Raw genomic sequence first — 16,353 nt, forward strand, 5'->3', positions numbered from 1 at the left:
TTAATTTTAAATGCAAAGTGAACAGATCCTTTTTTGATTGAGATGCTGTACCTTGGGTTGTCATCACCATAATGTGTACCAGATCTTACCCTGCACAGCCACTAAAAACAAAGACTAGTGTAAAACTTTGTGAAGCGCATCAGGTGTGTTTTTATTTTAGTCTTGTGGTTTTGGTGGTTATCCTTCGTATGAGCAACAGCACAGACCCAAGTCAAGCAACAACAGCAGTCATACCTCTTTCATGCAACAAAATGAAACAAAAAGCAAAATAAGAAATCTTTCAACTGGTGCCATATGCAGAACAAAATGGGTCTGTGATCTCCCTCTAGAATGTCCCAGTTTCTTCTTTGTGACATGTTCACACTGAAGTGCAGAGAAAATGGTATGTCATGAGATTGGTATGTGGAAGGCCATGCCTGTTTATTTTTAGGCATCTAAACACTGGCAGGCACTTGTGGCTTAACCTTTATCTGTTGCTTGGCACTATGATGGCTGTAAATTTGCAGCAGTATTACTGCTATATTTGAAGTATTCTTTGTGTGGTTGGTGACTGCCCTATGGATGTAAAAAAGAGAGGCACCTGTTTAGTGTGGTAGTGCTAGTGCTGGTGGTAGTAGGTGTAGTCCAGTGCTGCTGCTTGCAGGTAAAGGCAAGGTAAAACACCTGAGCACTCATTTCAGTGGGAGTTATGAGTGTAAACCTCATCGTGGCTCAGAGAGTAGTGGTTGAACAGTGTTGTAGTAATATGCACAGGTATTCTCTCCCACTCAAGAAAGGAAAAAACAAAAGATCAGGTGCTCCAGTGGTGTCAGGAATATCTGTCAGCTTGTGCTACAAAGAAAATGGATTATTCTCCCTTCCTTTGCTTCTCTGCTGTTTGGGGGTGCTTCATTTGCAGCTGGAGCAGCCTCTCACCTACTCATGGGTCAAGGAGGGAGGAAATAACAGTGCACTAGATTAATGTAACAGGTAAATTCCCAACCCAACCCAACTTAGAAGGCAAAGTTAAAAACAGGGAGGTTGGGATTTTGGAAATCACAGAATGGCTGAAATTAGAAGGGTCATCTGGTCCAAATCCCTACTCAAGAAGAGCCACGTAGAGCACATTGCCTAGGACTGCATCCATATGGCTTTGGAATATTGCCAGCTCCACAGCCTCCCTTGGCAGTCTGTGCCAGAGCTCTGTTACCCTCACAGTGAAAACATGTTTCCTGATTTTCAGAAGGAGCCTTCTGTGTTTCAATTCTTGCCTGTTGCTTCTGGTCCTTGGCAGCAAGAAGCCTGTCTCTGTCTTCTTACTCCCACCACCAGGTACTTGCACACATTGCTAAGATCCCTCTGAACCTTCTTTCCTCCAGGCTGAGCAGTCCTCAAAGGAGAGATGCTCCAGTTGCAGGAGAGATGATCCCCAGACCATCTTTGTGACCCTTCCTTGGTCTCTCCCCAGTATGTCTCTTGTACAGGGGAGCCCAGCCCTGGACCCAGCACTCCAGGTGTGGCTTCACCAGTGCTGTGTAGAGGGGAGGGATCACCTCCCCAAACCTGCTGGTAACACTGCAGATTGGGATACCATCCACCTTCTTTTCAGCAAGAGAACCCTTGGTTGGTTGGCTTGGTGGCTCACGTTCAACTTGGTGTCCACCAGGATCCCCAGGTTCTTTCCTAAGGATAGAAAATACGTATGGAAAAGCAGTTTCATTAGTAGTGGAAATGAAAGTCCTTAATCTCTAGCCAGAGTGATAGGTGCTGGTGAGCTCTTCAAGCTATCTGACAAGTTAGTCAAGGAACTATTTTAAAATAGAAACATTCAGGTATTTCATTATTTCTATAAATGTGCTAAAGAGAGCAAACCTGAAATATAAAGAAAAAAATATTAAAAACTGTGTGCATTTGACTGTCATGTTCATACAGGAAATTGCATTTAAGGATAAGAAAAAGGTTGTTCACTGTGAGAGTGATCCAGTACTGGAACACATAGCCAGAGATTTTGTAAAGTCTTTGACTTCATAGATTGGGCACATTGATGTGCTGTAGCTGATCCTCTTGTGAGCAGAGCATTGGACCAGATGATCTGCAGAAGTGCTGACCATCTTCAGTGCTCTGTGATTCTGTATTGGTTCAGTCTAGATCACCATATGTTTGTGAAATTTCTTATATTCCAAGTTGTCCACTAATTTTGAAAAAAATATATATGGAGAAAAAATGACAAAGATATCTTCATGGAAACCAATGCTTTAAAAGAACTGAATAATAGACATTAGAAAGAATGAGAGAAACTTTGTCAGACTGCTAGTTTTTTTTACTGTACATCCCCCATAGCCTTTTATACTTATTATATCATGTCTTTTTATTCCTGTAAGTGCTCTTTGTTGTCATTCTTTGTTTTACTCTCACTTGTTAAACTTGTAGAAGTTTAATAAATTGGATCATTCATGGCTTCATGGGACACACCACTGCTTATTCATATACTCTAATGCACCATAAAACCATTTTACTTCTTTCATTTTTTTACTGTTTAACCAATAAACACATCTTTACTTTCCCAGTTCTGTAGATAGTAAAATGAGTGGCATAAATTTTTTCCTTTATGCTGGTTTCTTGATATGTATTCCTTTACACTTCTTATGTGTTCTATTACTGCAAATATATGCTCAAAGTAATTGCATGTTTAAAGTGTCCACCAAAACCTGCCTTAAGTATGTAAGGCAGCTTTTATTTCACATTATCCTGTGAAACTGATACATCACTTTTGGAGACATACCATTAGCACTTTCATTTAAAGACCTTCTTAATGGATGCTCCAGTGATGTTCTCACCTAATGTGAGCTCACTTCTTTTTCAGTCAGGTTGGAGGATATTTTGGGGCTCTGTGACTTGTGAGGATGCTAAAGGATGCGATAGGGTTTGAGACAAATGGGCAAGCATAGGAAGGACTGCCCATTTTTTTTGGACATTACTCTTAGCAAGAGAATAGCATGAATCCTCAGTTGTAGAGAGGGTGTTGGACCACAGCTGTAGATGGTTTTAAAGTCTTACTACTTGAGGATTGAATGCACTGATCAATAAAAACCCTTTTCTCTCACCTGGGTGTAGTAAGTGTAAGGATCTCACATGTTGCTCTTTCATTCTCTGAAGCAGCCTAGTCCAGTGACATTTTTGTGGTAAGAAAGAGGTATTTGGAAACTGTAATTCTTTCTTTGGACTTTGCTGCTCTGGTTTCTCTTGGGTTATTCAACCTTGATGCTTCAGTTTCTTTTTTGTAAATAATTGATATGAGTACCATTTCTACCTCTCAGAAAGTGTTCTACATTTACTAGTTGGCATGTGGTGTTATCAAGATATGTAGCTGAATGAAAAAAGTCATGACTTTGAATGTGTCTGTGCAGAGAGGTCACAGCCATAAATGTGCCATCAAGAATGTGTTTTGAATTCTTTTTATGTGGGACTCTACTGTAATAGAATATTAGTTTTAAAATACTGGAATGAATAACTTAAAAATAATTTGTACTGCAGAATGAAGGTTTCTTGTTTATTACCTTCTTTGGTGAACATCTAAGTATAAAGTAAAGGCATGATTTTCCTGTTTTATTACTATTGCTCTTTTTACCATGATCACTGACCAACTGTAATTATACTTTAAATTAATGTTTGTGTTTATGCAGTGAGCCTGATTTGTCATGGCTTACACAGACCTCTGTTTCTCTACACAGTGAGTAAAAGAACGCTGCCAATTTTGTTTGAGAGCATTTTTAGAAATGCCCTACAAAAATTTACACATAGCTGTGTAAACAAGTTGCACGCTTATGGAGAATCAAATCTAGTAAAAGCTGGACATAGCATTCATACTATTCTTTGCAGATAAACCTGGACTATAACTTCCGTTGTTATTTTTGCCTAGGAACTGTGAGGATGTGTTATCAGCTGAAGACTGTGAAATGTTATACCAGTTTGTTTATACCACTCACCGTCCACTTGCAGTAGCAGCTGGGGAATTCCTTTATAAAAGGTATCTCTGCCTGCCTACTTCTTGCATATTCTCATTTGTTTTGGAATGAAGGTGGATTTATTTAAGGGGGACATTAAGCATTAATTTTTCTGCTGAAAGTGTGTGCCATCTTTATTCTGGTGAATCAGAAGAGAAATGCTGTCTGGGGATAATTGCATGTTTTCCTGCGCAGGCCTGAAACAACAGGTGTGAGAAAAGTTGCAAGTCTAACATAGGGAATATGAAGTGCCAATGCCATGTTGAGACCGTGCCCTCTTTCTCTCTACTTTCTTTTCCTATTACTTTACTTCTTACAAGCTAATCTGTCACCTGGCATCTGCTGGGTTTTCATAGTTTGGTGATTAATCACAAAAACGGCCTCTTCTTCTCCCTTTGGAAGTTGCCTTATACATTGTAAAGGCTTTGAATAATGAGAGATGCAGCAGATTAAAAAGCCCTCCCAATTTGCTGTCAGGTTAATGAAATACAGGGTTTATCTTCCCCAGGAGTAACTAATAAATGGGCTTCTTATAACAATGGTTGCATGAAGTTGAACGGAGTTGGCATGCTAAAAAGGGAAGAGGCAATCTCTATGACTGAGAGAAATAATCTTGACTTACAAAAAGGAATGAAAATAAAAATATTTAGGCAGGGATTTTGTGGGGAAACATTCAGAAATAATAATTGTGTTTCCATGCATATAGACTCTCCTCCAAGTTGTGTTTTCCTGTCTAACTGAAATGTTGGCATTCTGGAATTTGTGGAGCTAAGTCAAACAGAAAGACAAATTAAGAGAAAATTCTGTTTTGATGAGTCTGCTACTACATCTGCTAGACTTTGTCTTTTGTGTTGGTCCTAATATGCTCTCATAAATTAGATGTGTCTCCTCTCAGAACTCTGCTGCATTTTGCTACCAAAGTGATTGCCCTGATAACTTCACTTTTTCTACCCAGCTTGCCAGTGCCTTATGGACACCTTGACCCTGTAAATCTTATCCTTCCTCTTGTTTGCCCAGGGCCTCTCTCCAGCACTTTTTCCAGTGTAGAATGTTCGTTTTGGTGTGATAAGAAATATTAGTGACACACTTCTTTCCCTGGTTATACAGCTGAGTTTCAGTATAAATGCTTATGCTTTCCACCCCCGCTGCCCCTTCTTCTTGGCTTGCACAAAATCTCCTCCATGTGTGCACATTTTAACTTGGGTTACTTAGCTGGCATAAATTATACCAGCAGAAGCTCTTCCTGAATGCACAAGCTTTTGCTGACATTTAGTAGTGTGGTCCAGCTCTTAAATCCAAGCTGTTGGGGCCTTCCATTAATCTGCAGGGATGGCCTTCCTGTATTTATCTTGGGATTAGCACTTTTTGTGCATGATAGAGTAATTTTGGATGAAGGGGGAAATGGAGGTCTCATACTGTGCTTCATACTTGAGACAGAAGAGGAAGAACAGATTTCCCACTATATTTGTGACATTAATTGCCTCTTATAATTACAAGATACCGTGCTTTCCTTAAGAAGCTGCAGTTCCAAGATGCACTGTGATGTGAATAGTGGTTGTGTAGTAAAATCTCTGCTGTGTTGTTAAGGTTTAAATTTGGCCTAGATCAAGACTCTTCAAGCACGAACAAATGCCTACCTTGTTGTATGATCAGTTCTGTGGAATCTGCATCCATCATCCAGAAAGGTGGCAGGGTACCTGTGAAACTGTCAGAAATAGTCTCTGCATCCACAGGGATAGTGTATTTCTCATAATGGCAAACAATCTTCTTTCCTTTCATCTTATAAAAAAGTCTAATGAGATTTGGGGTAAATAAGTAGACACTTAAGAAAGAGAAATACAATCCTTGTGATCTTGACAGAATTATTGTTACATTGGTAAGAGTAAGGAGAATGTGGCAGAACTGGACTGATGTGCTTTTCTTTTGGCAGGCTGCTGAGTTGTGAGGGAGATAAAGAAGTTCAGGCCAAAGGAGGAGGAAAGTTTGGGGCAAGCACTGACCAACTGAAAAGATTAATACACTTTTTCCTGGAGAGTGAGGTGAGAACAGCCCCTGCAGTAAGCCTTTTAAATCCAGTGTTGCATATTAAATCAATTATCTTCTGCTTTTGAAAGCAATTTCTGTTGGTGAGCTCTGAAATGTATGGTGTTTGAAATGTTTTTACTCTCTAGGTTAAGTTTTTAATGAAGCCATTTTTGTTCTGTTGTACTAAAACTAATTTAGTACTAAATGTGCTAATGGAGAGAATCAGTGCTGAGGCAGTTTCTGGAAACAATCTGAAAGACCAAGTGAGGGTTTTTTGGTACGTGTCCATATCTTTTTGGAGGCAGATATGGGTTGCTGTACCATGGCTCCATGATGACCAAAAACTGTAGTTTTATTGAGACTTTTATCACCTGAAGTACTGATAAACAGTTCATGGTTTAGCTTTTGCAGTGGTGCCTCTATCTGGCCAAAGTGTCTCAGGCATAGCAGTTTTGAATCTTTCTGCAAAGAATTGGATAGATGACTTTTTTCTAGTCCTGCATTTTTGGCTGTTATGATCAGCAATATAAAACAACACAGAATTTAGTTTCAGAGATTATTTAATTTAAATTTGTATTTGTATTTTAACTTATATTTAATTAAAATTAAATTTGTATTAAAAAAAGAGAAAATTAAATATTTTTTGCCTACTTTTCTTGCTTTTTCACCCCTTTCCTGCTTTGTATCAGATTGAAGATGTGGTGCTTAAATGTTGATTAGCCTTGAACTAAATATGTTGGAATACTGCATGTGAATATATGTGTGAATGACAGAGCTTTGTCATTGGACAAAGGGAGAGGAGCATATGAAGCTGTATTTCTTTGAGTGATCTATTGGCTTTTATAAGCTTGTGTTTTTAATCCCTAGCTACACAAACATGTTGCATACCTAGTAGACAGCTTGTGGGACTGGGCAGGCAAATTCCTGAAGGACTGGGAGTGCATGACCACTCTTCTGTTAAAAAATGCTGAAGAATCTGGAGAAGGTGGGTAAACAAAGAATTTAGTTTTGTCTGAATGAATATCCCCATGCTATTTTTTGAACCTTACCTTAGCTAGTTTAGGATCATTTCATATTGCAGTACCATTTGGTCCCAAACTGTGGTCCCCAAAGTGTCACAAAGCAGATGCAACTCAGTGCACTGCTAGTGTGATATTTATATCAACATATTTGTTTTATTCAATATTCTGTATTTATGTAATGTTAGTTTAGAACCTGTGCAATAAATACTTGTGTAATTAAGCCATAACGCTTTTCTAGTGTACACTTTGTCCAAAACTTTAGAATCTAAAAGTATTCATAGATTGAAATGCAATTATTATCAGGCTTTTATTCCTACCTCAAAAGAAAATGAGTAATGTATTGAGTTCACTGACATCTAACCCTAGAGGGGTTTTTCTTGTAGAATTATTTTGAAGTGAGCTTAAATCTTTAAAGTCCCTTCCAACCCAAACCATTATATGATTCCATGAGTAGTTATTGTAGTTGAACTGGAGTTAGTTGTGTGATTAAAATCAGTTCGTAGACCCAGTGAGTTAGAGCATTTTGGTACTCAAAGATTTGTCCTAAATGAGACTAGTCAGTGGGAGACCTCATTAAAACTGCTGTGTTTTTGCAAGCCCAACTCCCCCAGAAAGTTCAGCCATTAAGGGATTAATGGTACTCAGTAAATGCAGAAAATAACTTCCTTCAAATGAAGTCAAACACTCTCTAGCTGTTTATTTAGCAGCACTGCATCTCCTGTTCTTCAGTGTCCTTCCACAGTTCCTCAGGTAAATGAGTAGGCTTTACATCAGTTGTTGCTGCATTTGCAGTTTTCTTTTGTGTGATGCTGAGACTGATTTACTTCCAGCACTGAGCGATGCCCAGGAAAGCGCTCTCATCGAAATCATCCTCGCAACAGTCAGAGAAGCAGCTGAAGGTCATCCTCCAGTGGGCAGAGGTGCAGCCAAAAAAGTCAGTGCATCTTAGTCTTATTTATTGTCCTGTCATCACATTATCTTTGCCTTATGTACTTTGCCAGATAGCTTGTTCCCAGTTGCAGATGTATCTTAGGAAATAAAATAGCTTATTTTTCTGAAATGTTGCAATGTCTTTTCACCTCTAGATCTTACTTGAAGTGGATGTTGAAGGAGATGAGCATTAGAGGAGAGCCACTTGAAGCATGTTATTCAAAAATGATGAGCATTTTATCCATGACATATAGCTGTTCAGCAATTTGCATCTAATTTAAGGTTAACAGAAAAAAGGCATCTGGTTTTCTTCATGGAAAAGTGCCTCTGTCTTAGCTTGATATGCTTGAGACAATGCAATATGAGTTAAGCTTGTAAGATTCCACTCAAATCCCAGAGATTTTATAATTGAAACCAAATGCTTTATCTGCAGATTTTGTCAGTAAAAGAGAAGAAAATCCAATTGGAAGATTGTACCAAAATTACTGAACACTTTATTATGGTGCTTCCTCAGCTCTTGGCAAAGGTAACTTAACAGCTGCTCTCTGAATGCATGTTAAATATTTCATTAAAATTCCTGCAATGTACTCATATCCTGTTTTTTCTCTGCAGTATTCAACAGATGCACAAAAAGTGGCAAATCTTCTGCAGATTCCTCAGTATTACGATTTAGATGTTTACAGTACGGGTCATCTAGAGAAGGTGAATAGGAATTGGGGTAATCGGTTCATGTGGAATGTACTAAGTTTATGTCAGAATGTAGGGAGTTTAATGGGACTTGGAACAAGTAGAAAATTGTTGAAATACAATGAAATGGTCTCATACCTTAGGGAAAGAGTCTTGTTCAGGCTTTTCTTTTTGTTTTGGAGCTGCAAAGAAAAGCCTTAGTGCTTGTCAGTTCTGTTATGCTGTGTCTGGCCTAGGTGGGTAATGATTTGTGGTTTTGTGTGGTAGACCCAGCCCTGGGTTTTTCCATTCCTGGCTGGAGAGAGGGTGGGTTATGCCATGTGTCTTAAGTTGGTGTCTCCCAGGAGTTTACTACAGAATGGGTTTCATTCTCGATGAAGGCTGACTCCCAGCTGCTGGGGAGGGACAGTAACTGAAAGATAAGAATGGAGATAGTATATCTGCTGATGGGAAAGGGATGGTCAGAAATGGATAGATGAAATCCTCGAAATAGCTGAATGTATTCTTAAGCAGGGGTGTTTACAGGGAGGCAGTGTTAGGCAAACACTCTGAGGTTAATGTCAGCCCAAAACTTGAAAGTGGAAGAAAGCAATTCAGCAGAGTGGCACAAGTTACCTGGTCCCGCTACGAGTGAAGACCCGATCCAAAACATTCTCCATTGCTGAGGGAGACAACTTCCATTGTTTGAAGACAATGTCCTTTGGGAAGGCATTTTATATTCCCTAGGTAGTGCTAGACATGTATTGCTAAAGTAGAACTTAGAGCAGTTGCTTCATTCTTTAGGAAGATCCAGTCATAATGATGGAAGAGAGCTATTAACACTGAAAAAAAAGTTGTGTCCTCTAATCCTACCTCTGTTTTCCTTAGACTGGCATTTGTTTCATCTTGTTTATATGACCCATAGGGATATGTGGGCCTAGTGAAGTGATTTAAAGCATAGGAGGTTTTTTTGTATAATTTACCTATAAATACCCCTTTTATCATCTGCAGCATTTGGATGCTTTGCTGAGAGAGATAAAAGACATTGTGGCCAAACACTCTGACATGTCTGTCCTCGAGGCTTCCTCCAGGACTTACCATGTCCTGTGCCGTGAAGAAATTGCCATCTATAGTAAGGTGGATTGTGCTCGAACTCAAATGATAGATGAGATGATGAAACAACTTAACCAGCTACTAGATTGTTTCTGGCAAAAGGTGAGTATGACTCATTGAGGGGAAGCAGTTCCCCTAGGAAAAAAAAGGAAAACAAAGAAAATTAAGGGGGATATGGAACTATTCTTTGCCTACCATTTCTGCTTGAAGGAGACAGAACTCTAAAAGATGGGTTTGCACCTCTGAAAAGAATGTTTTTTTACATTTTAATGAAGCAGATAAATTTTGGCAGTATATTTTGGCAGGAATAGAGTTGGGAAAATAATAAACAAGGTAGCCCACACCACCAACAGGGCATTGTATGTCTTCTGGCAGGCTTTTATTGGATGCTGATGTTGTAAAATGTGTCAAGCCAAAAAGTCCCCTAACCTCATACTGAAATTATTTTGTTGATGTATGCCAGTGTGGGAGAATGTGTACTTGTGAGGAACAAAATAGCTACACCATATATTCTGGGCCCAAGGTCTGTGGTGTGGTTGCTTTGTAGCTACTCCAGTACTGTGCTAAAGATACAATGTGCAAAATCAGCTAGTGAGTGCTGTCAATCTACAGGTGACGAGGTTCTTCCCAAAAAGGTGCAATTCTGTAGTTCTCCATATTTGACTGTACACAGGATGCCCTTTGTGCTGTCACTTTGGATGTAGGGAAAAAACCAGCAAACAGCAGTCTGTAATGCAGATTGTATAGCTTTGAGGGTCTTTGAAATAATGACTTTCCCCTTGAAAGAGGACTGCAGTCTCCCTCAAAGCTTTTCATTAGGTCTAAAAAGCAGAAACAGCTGGTGGGGATATGAATAGCTTGCTGGCTGAGCTGAACAACAGAAGCCTGCAGCTGATCTGATCAACTGTGCCGTCATGAACAGGTGTCATGCCATGGTATGAGAGTTAACACTGGCAGGTTTTTATTGGACACAGGGATATTGCAAAATGTGTCAAGCCAAAAAATCCCCTAACCTCAGATTGGATTAATTTTATTGGTCTTAAATAGAGATCTATGTCAATGTGGGAGAATGTGTACTTATGAGAAACAAGATAAGTGCAAGACCAGGGATTCTTCGACTCCTCCATAGTGTGATCTATATCTAAATAAAGAGATATTTCTCCTCCCTTCTAATTCCTGGTTGTATATTTTGTCCCTCAGAATCACATAGTATGCTTGTGGAAACTACAGCAATTGCATCTATGGGAAAGTATTTAATATATTTTTAGCTATCTTTGAATGTGATCTGGCAGCTGGAAGCAAGGAAGGTCAGCACCATGTGAACACTTAGCTTTCCCGAGATCCTTAATGACTGTGTGAGGGATCATGTTAGACTAATTGCTACTTTTTACTCTGTGTTAACAATACTGCAATCTAGGGAGGCTGCCATTGGTTTATTAATGACAGGAATTTTCCCTTATAGAAAATTTCTGTGCAGTTATATTGTTTTCTTTTGACGGTAGAGCAAGACATGAGTAGAGTGCTTAAAGGTAAAGGTTAAAGGAGGGCTGGAGGAGGGTGATCCAAGCTTGTGGGTTGGTTGGAAAGAGAGCACAGTAGTTGCCTTGGCCCACACTGGTTAATTCCTTTCTCTTTCCCAAACTTTCATGATTTAGGAAGGAGGATTTTGTACGGACGCAGGAGAAATTTCCCGGATTCACTCTACTTTGAGAAGAGTAGCAGCTTTTCATAAGTGAGACAAAAGTTTATTTACACAATTTATGTTCCCATATACTTAAAGTGTCAACCTTACACATGCAAAGTGAGAATTGCTTCTTGGGTTTAGTGGGGTTTTTCACAAGAGAATGAAAAGGATCTCTGTGACACTTGCTGCAAGGTTTGGTTTCTTCTTACTAGAACTGTACTCTTGGATATGAAATTATTTTTGGACTCATTACTGAGCATCAGCCCTAATGTGGCTGAGAAGTGTATGCTGCAGAATTGTGGTGCCTCTGTCCTAGCTGGAGGTTTTTCCACAACCTTACTGACAATACTGATGGTCAGTCTGGAGAGGGTATAGTGAATGCAGTCATTCTTTGCAGCAGGTGTAATCTGCTTTTTATTTTTAGTTTATCTGATCTTCTTTTGTTAAAATATGATTTCTCAAAACCTTGGTTCTCCAGAGACTGGTAAATTGTTGTGCAAGATAGTTAGGGGAATTGGGCCTTCTTCTCAATGTGTTTTTTACCTGTCCAGCATGCTGGGGCTGTCTGGTTTTGCAAAGAGGAGTCTAATGTTGAGTTGAGAATACTCAAGACTGTTAAAAACAGTCTTTTAGAGTTGTTTGAGGAAATTGTTCTTTAGACCTTTTTGGGCACTTAAGGAGTATACATAAAGTATAGCAAGAGATACAGAACTCAAGCTTCTTTTTGCTCTCTTTATAACACTGCAGTTTTGTGGTAGGAATGCAGATTGTAAAGCTGTAGTCTAAAGGTTGCAGTGTTAGATGATGAAAACTTAATTTTTCCTCCTTATAATTAACATTTAGTTGTTTAATGGTATTGCTATACATGTGCAATTAGCAGAAAAGCAAAAATGGGATACATATAACTTGTTCAATCAGGTGAGTCTTCATTTCATGCTTAGTGTATCATTGTTATTTATTTTCACCTGCAGTGCCCATGATCTCACCAAGTGGAATCTGTATGACAAGACATTAAGGTTCCTGGTGTTTGAAACAGAACATGGCAGTTTGCCTGTTCTGGTGAGTAGTTAATATTTAACATTGAAAAACTTTTTTTTTTTTTTTTTCTTTTTTATGAAAGCACAATTGAATACAAAGTATTAAAAAATCTTATATTTCAATGTTCTATGAGACAGGAAGATACTGTGTCCATTTCTTAATCTGGAAAACTGAGGCTGTCTTTGATGTAATGTGATTGGAATCTCTAAATTCATGCCTTTATATTAATTAATTTTTTGAGATTTTTCAGAACTGTGATAATCATCTGACATCTGGATTGATCCTTTGTCATGTTCATTACTTCCAATGATTGCACAGTCTCAGTTTCAGTACATATGAAATTGTTGGGACCCTGAGGAACCCTTTTTAGATTGCATGTAACCAGAAATTGGAATACTTTGGATCTGGTGCTTACAGTTGACTCTTGTAGTGTTTTATAATTACCAGTTGTCTCAACTACAGCCTTTTGGTTACCTGGTTGCCTCACCTCAAACATTGTGCAAAGATGGAGTGTATTCTAGGATTGCAAGGTGAAATACTTCAGCAGTTATGAATGCTAACCAGCCCCCATTTGCAGCAGAGAACTTGGGGGTTTTTTTGGCAAGGGATGAAGTTTAGTTGAGTAGAGAGAGCCTGCAGCCAGTGGGTAGAGGTGGACTCCTTTAGATGGAATATCGAAGCACCAAGGTTTGGCTCCTGCTCTGAACTGGCCTCTGGAGAAGTCTGCCTTTCATCAAAGGCTTCAAAGAAATCCCAAAGAGCTCCCAAGCTAAAGTGAGCCTCTGGGAACATGCTTTTTGATATGTGGATTGCTTTCCCTTGAACTCATCAAGATGTCAGAGAAGTTCTGCAGAAGCAGCACCTTAGTAATGAAGTTTCTCAGGGGGCAGTATTTGCTTGTATGTAAACCTGTTACATTTATTTTAAGGCTTTAAATACAACTGGGAAGTATTCATGCAAGCAGCATGCAGAATGTCAGGCTTGAACGCCTTGTTTAGTCCTACGCTTTTTGCTGCTGAGCCTCTCATGTAAATAAAGGACATGTGTTTTTCTTTGCAGATTATCCTACCAGCTCTCCAGTGCACGTATTTTTCTCTCCTGTGGCAGCTAGCTGCAGTTTCGGAAAATTCTCCCAAGGTTGGTTGCTGATGTAATTTTGAAACCCGGAGTTGTGCTTATAGAAATTGAAAATAATTCTCCAGTTCTGAGATTTGTTGAAAAAGCAAGGTTATAAGAAGATAGTTTGTCTATTTTCATAAAGAAACCGAATTGAATTGAGACATTTTCTCTCTATCTTCTCCTCCTTTTTTTTTTCTTTTAAACTATGTGTGCTTTTTCAGTCTGCAGGAACAATGGTTCACTGCTATTTTTACTGCAAAACATGTGCATCAAATTCCTAAGGCTTGATGGAGATAAGGAACTTGTCTCACTGCCAAATAGTTTGTTGTTTTCTTGTTTTAAGCAACAAAGAATATTCAATGAAAACTCCAGGACATTCTGTAGCTTTGTTTCTTTTTCTATTTTCTTGATTTACCTACATACATTTTCTGTCAGAAAGGTCAATGAAAGTGGTAATTTTCTCATTGGTTGACCATTTACTTTCGTAATTTATAAAGTACCAAGCTCTAGCAGGTATTTGAGAAGAAAGTCTAGCTTAAGACACCAGAAAAGAAAACTCTTATGTTTTGTTTCATATGTGAATGTGTACCCTGTGGGGCTCCTCTTCATGCTGATTTCTGACTTCACTGAGCACTGCTTTGTCATTCTGTCCCCTTCCCTGGTGCTCCCGTGCATACGGGACAGGGCGCTGACACGGACATTTGTGTGAGAAATGCTAGCTGCTAGATTACCCACTTGGCCAGTGATTCACTGTCTATTCCCGTCCCATTCCATTCCTGTGTGGATGTCCACATCTCTCACTGCTCTAATGTGTTCTGCCTTTCACTCCAGACACGGATAGCTCGACTTGGTTATGGGGCAGCACATTTTTTAATTTGGCCTTTCATATGGGAGCAGATTTTGATTGGAAGCAGATGTGACAGCCCACTCTGCAAGGCCAAATCTGGATGTTGGCAAATAGAGAAGTTCCAAGAGCAGAAAACCAGTATTTCATGGGCAGCAGGTCTGTTATTTCACCCTTGCTCCTCCCCTAGCAGTGTTAAGGCAGTGTATTGTCCCTCACCTGGTTCTTCTCAGCATGTCCTGGGATGGATCCCTTTGTAAATGTAGAGCTGCATAGCATGAAATCTGGCTCTCTTGTAACGGCATTCCTTTAACACTGATGGCTCACAGCTCAGTGCAGTGCAGCTGGGACCTGGTGGAGGATCAGAAAGTCTTTTGGATGGTTGTGAGCAAACCAAACAGTCTCCCATGCTGGATTCATCTTAAAGAGTGGTGTCTTAAGTTTCTGAGTGCCAAAGTTAAACTCTATTCCCTTTGTAGTCATTAGGGGAGGAAGGGGAAAACCAACTCCAGGAGGCAGATTGCACATTGAATATTAGGTGGGATGGACCAGAGGTTTTTATGACTCTGCTTCCATTGTTATCACTGCTTTATACAGATAAGATGAAGTGAATAAGAGAATACATGCTGCCCTCCCTACAGATGGAGAAACAAAGAGTTTGTGACTTGCTTAATTCCGCTGGTCTCAGCAACTGTGACAGATGCAGTTGTTCATAGCTAGTAAGCTGTTCTGTGAAATGCCAGCTTCTTTCATCATGTCATCAGCTGTGCTATCTTAAATGAATAATATGAGTGGAAGAAAGATTCAACTGTTGTTTGTCCTGTAATTCTCTGTTGAATCATAGTCTCTAACATATTGGTTCTTTTGTTTTTCCTAAATGGGTTTTTAGGAGACTCTTATTCCACTAAGAAGGGAACTGAGACGTTTCAGTCAGATTTGCACATGCTTTCTCCACCATAAGGAAAAAGATGTAAGAGAAAAGGTTTGTGTTTTTCTATCACTTAATGAGCATTTGTGCTCAGATGTCCTTTTAAATGCCTGCCTTTTTTTTCATACTGGTGTTTCATTCTATTAAATTTTTGCCATGTTTTTGTCTCTTAGCAGAGAAATAACACATAAAACCCCCAGTATTCAACTATTTATTTTAAATAAAAACCAAAGTTATGCTAATTAAAATGCTACAAGTCAGTGATTTAGTCAAGCATAGATTTGTGTCTGCATGAGTCCATCTGCAAAATCAAGGCCTCAGTCTGAATGAAAATCATTGTATTTTCTGATTAGACCTATCAGTGTACTGGTTGGTATCATTGCTTCATTAATGTTTTTCTATGAATATTACTTAAAGAAATGGAGAAATTGTCCAGTGGGTCATGTGTTAAAAGAGGGGTATTTCAACATGATACAGCTCTTCTTCTTGCCCATGGAACTTTGAAAATCTTTAGTTGGTATTCAAGTGTGATACTTGTATACACTGCATCTTAACGTACAAGTTTTTTAAGGATTTAGCTGGGACATTTTACCACAGTGGTAAAATTTTACCATACGGTGAGGTAAAGAGAAATCTTCAGTTTGCAAGGAAGAAGTAGGATGGAAACTTGATTTTGTGTGATGGAAAGGCAAAGTGGAATTGGCACAAAAAGTAACATGGTCTCCAAATGTTTCTTTGGCTTTATTTGCTTGGTACAGGCCTTCATGATACTCTGTGACTGGTTGCTGATTTTGAGTCACCTGGATTCAAATAATAATGAAGAAGCAGTGGGACTCCTAGGATATCTTCCCAATACACCACTTCAGGAAAAGCTGTTTTCGTTTATCCAGGAACACGTTTTTGTGGATGAAGAAGAGGAAAAAAAAGGTTAGACATCTTCATCACTGGAGAAACAATCTATCATTTTTGTCATCATTTTTCACCTGCAGTGAATGTATTGG

At 39.1% G+C, this 16,353-nt stretch overlaps 1 protein-coding gene across 3 annotated transcripts in view; it reads left to right on the forward strand.

Moving 5' to 3' along the window:
- Positions 1-16,353, forward strand: part of LOC107204891 (cohesin subunit SA-2-like) — a 59,476-nt gene that overhangs the window by 26,949 nt on the left and 16,174 nt on the right. For all 3 annotated transcript variants that reach the window (XM_015628808.2, XM_019006679.1, XM_033513743.1), the window contains 12 exons: positions 3,899-4,006; positions 5,914-6,022; positions 6,876-6,993; positions 7,861-7,964; positions 8,394-8,486; positions 8,573-8,662; positions 9,638-9,841; positions 11,395-11,471; positions 12,395-12,482; positions 13,521-13,598; positions 15,314-15,406; positions 16,111-16,279. In XM_015628808.2, the coding sequence (XP_015484294.1) occupies positions 3,899-4,006; positions 5,914-6,022; positions 6,876-6,993; positions 7,861-7,964; positions 8,394-8,486; positions 8,573-8,662; positions 9,638-9,841; positions 11,395-11,471; positions 12,395-12,482; positions 13,521-13,598; positions 15,314-15,406; positions 16,111-16,279 (1,331 nt within the window). The remainder of the gene's footprint in view (positions 1-3,898; positions 4,007-5,913; positions 6,023-6,875; positions 6,994-7,860; positions 7,965-8,393; positions 8,487-8,572; positions 8,663-9,637; positions 9,842-11,394; positions 11,472-12,394; positions 12,483-13,520; positions 13,599-15,313; positions 15,407-16,110; positions 16,280-16,353) is intronic.

Source organism: Parus major, chromosome 1 (genome assembly GCF_001522545.3).
Source record: "Parus major isolate Abel chromosome 1, Parus_major1.1, whole genome shotgun sequence".
Taxonomy (NCBI): Eukaryota; Metazoa; Chordata; class Aves; order Passeriformes; family Paridae; genus Parus; species Parus major.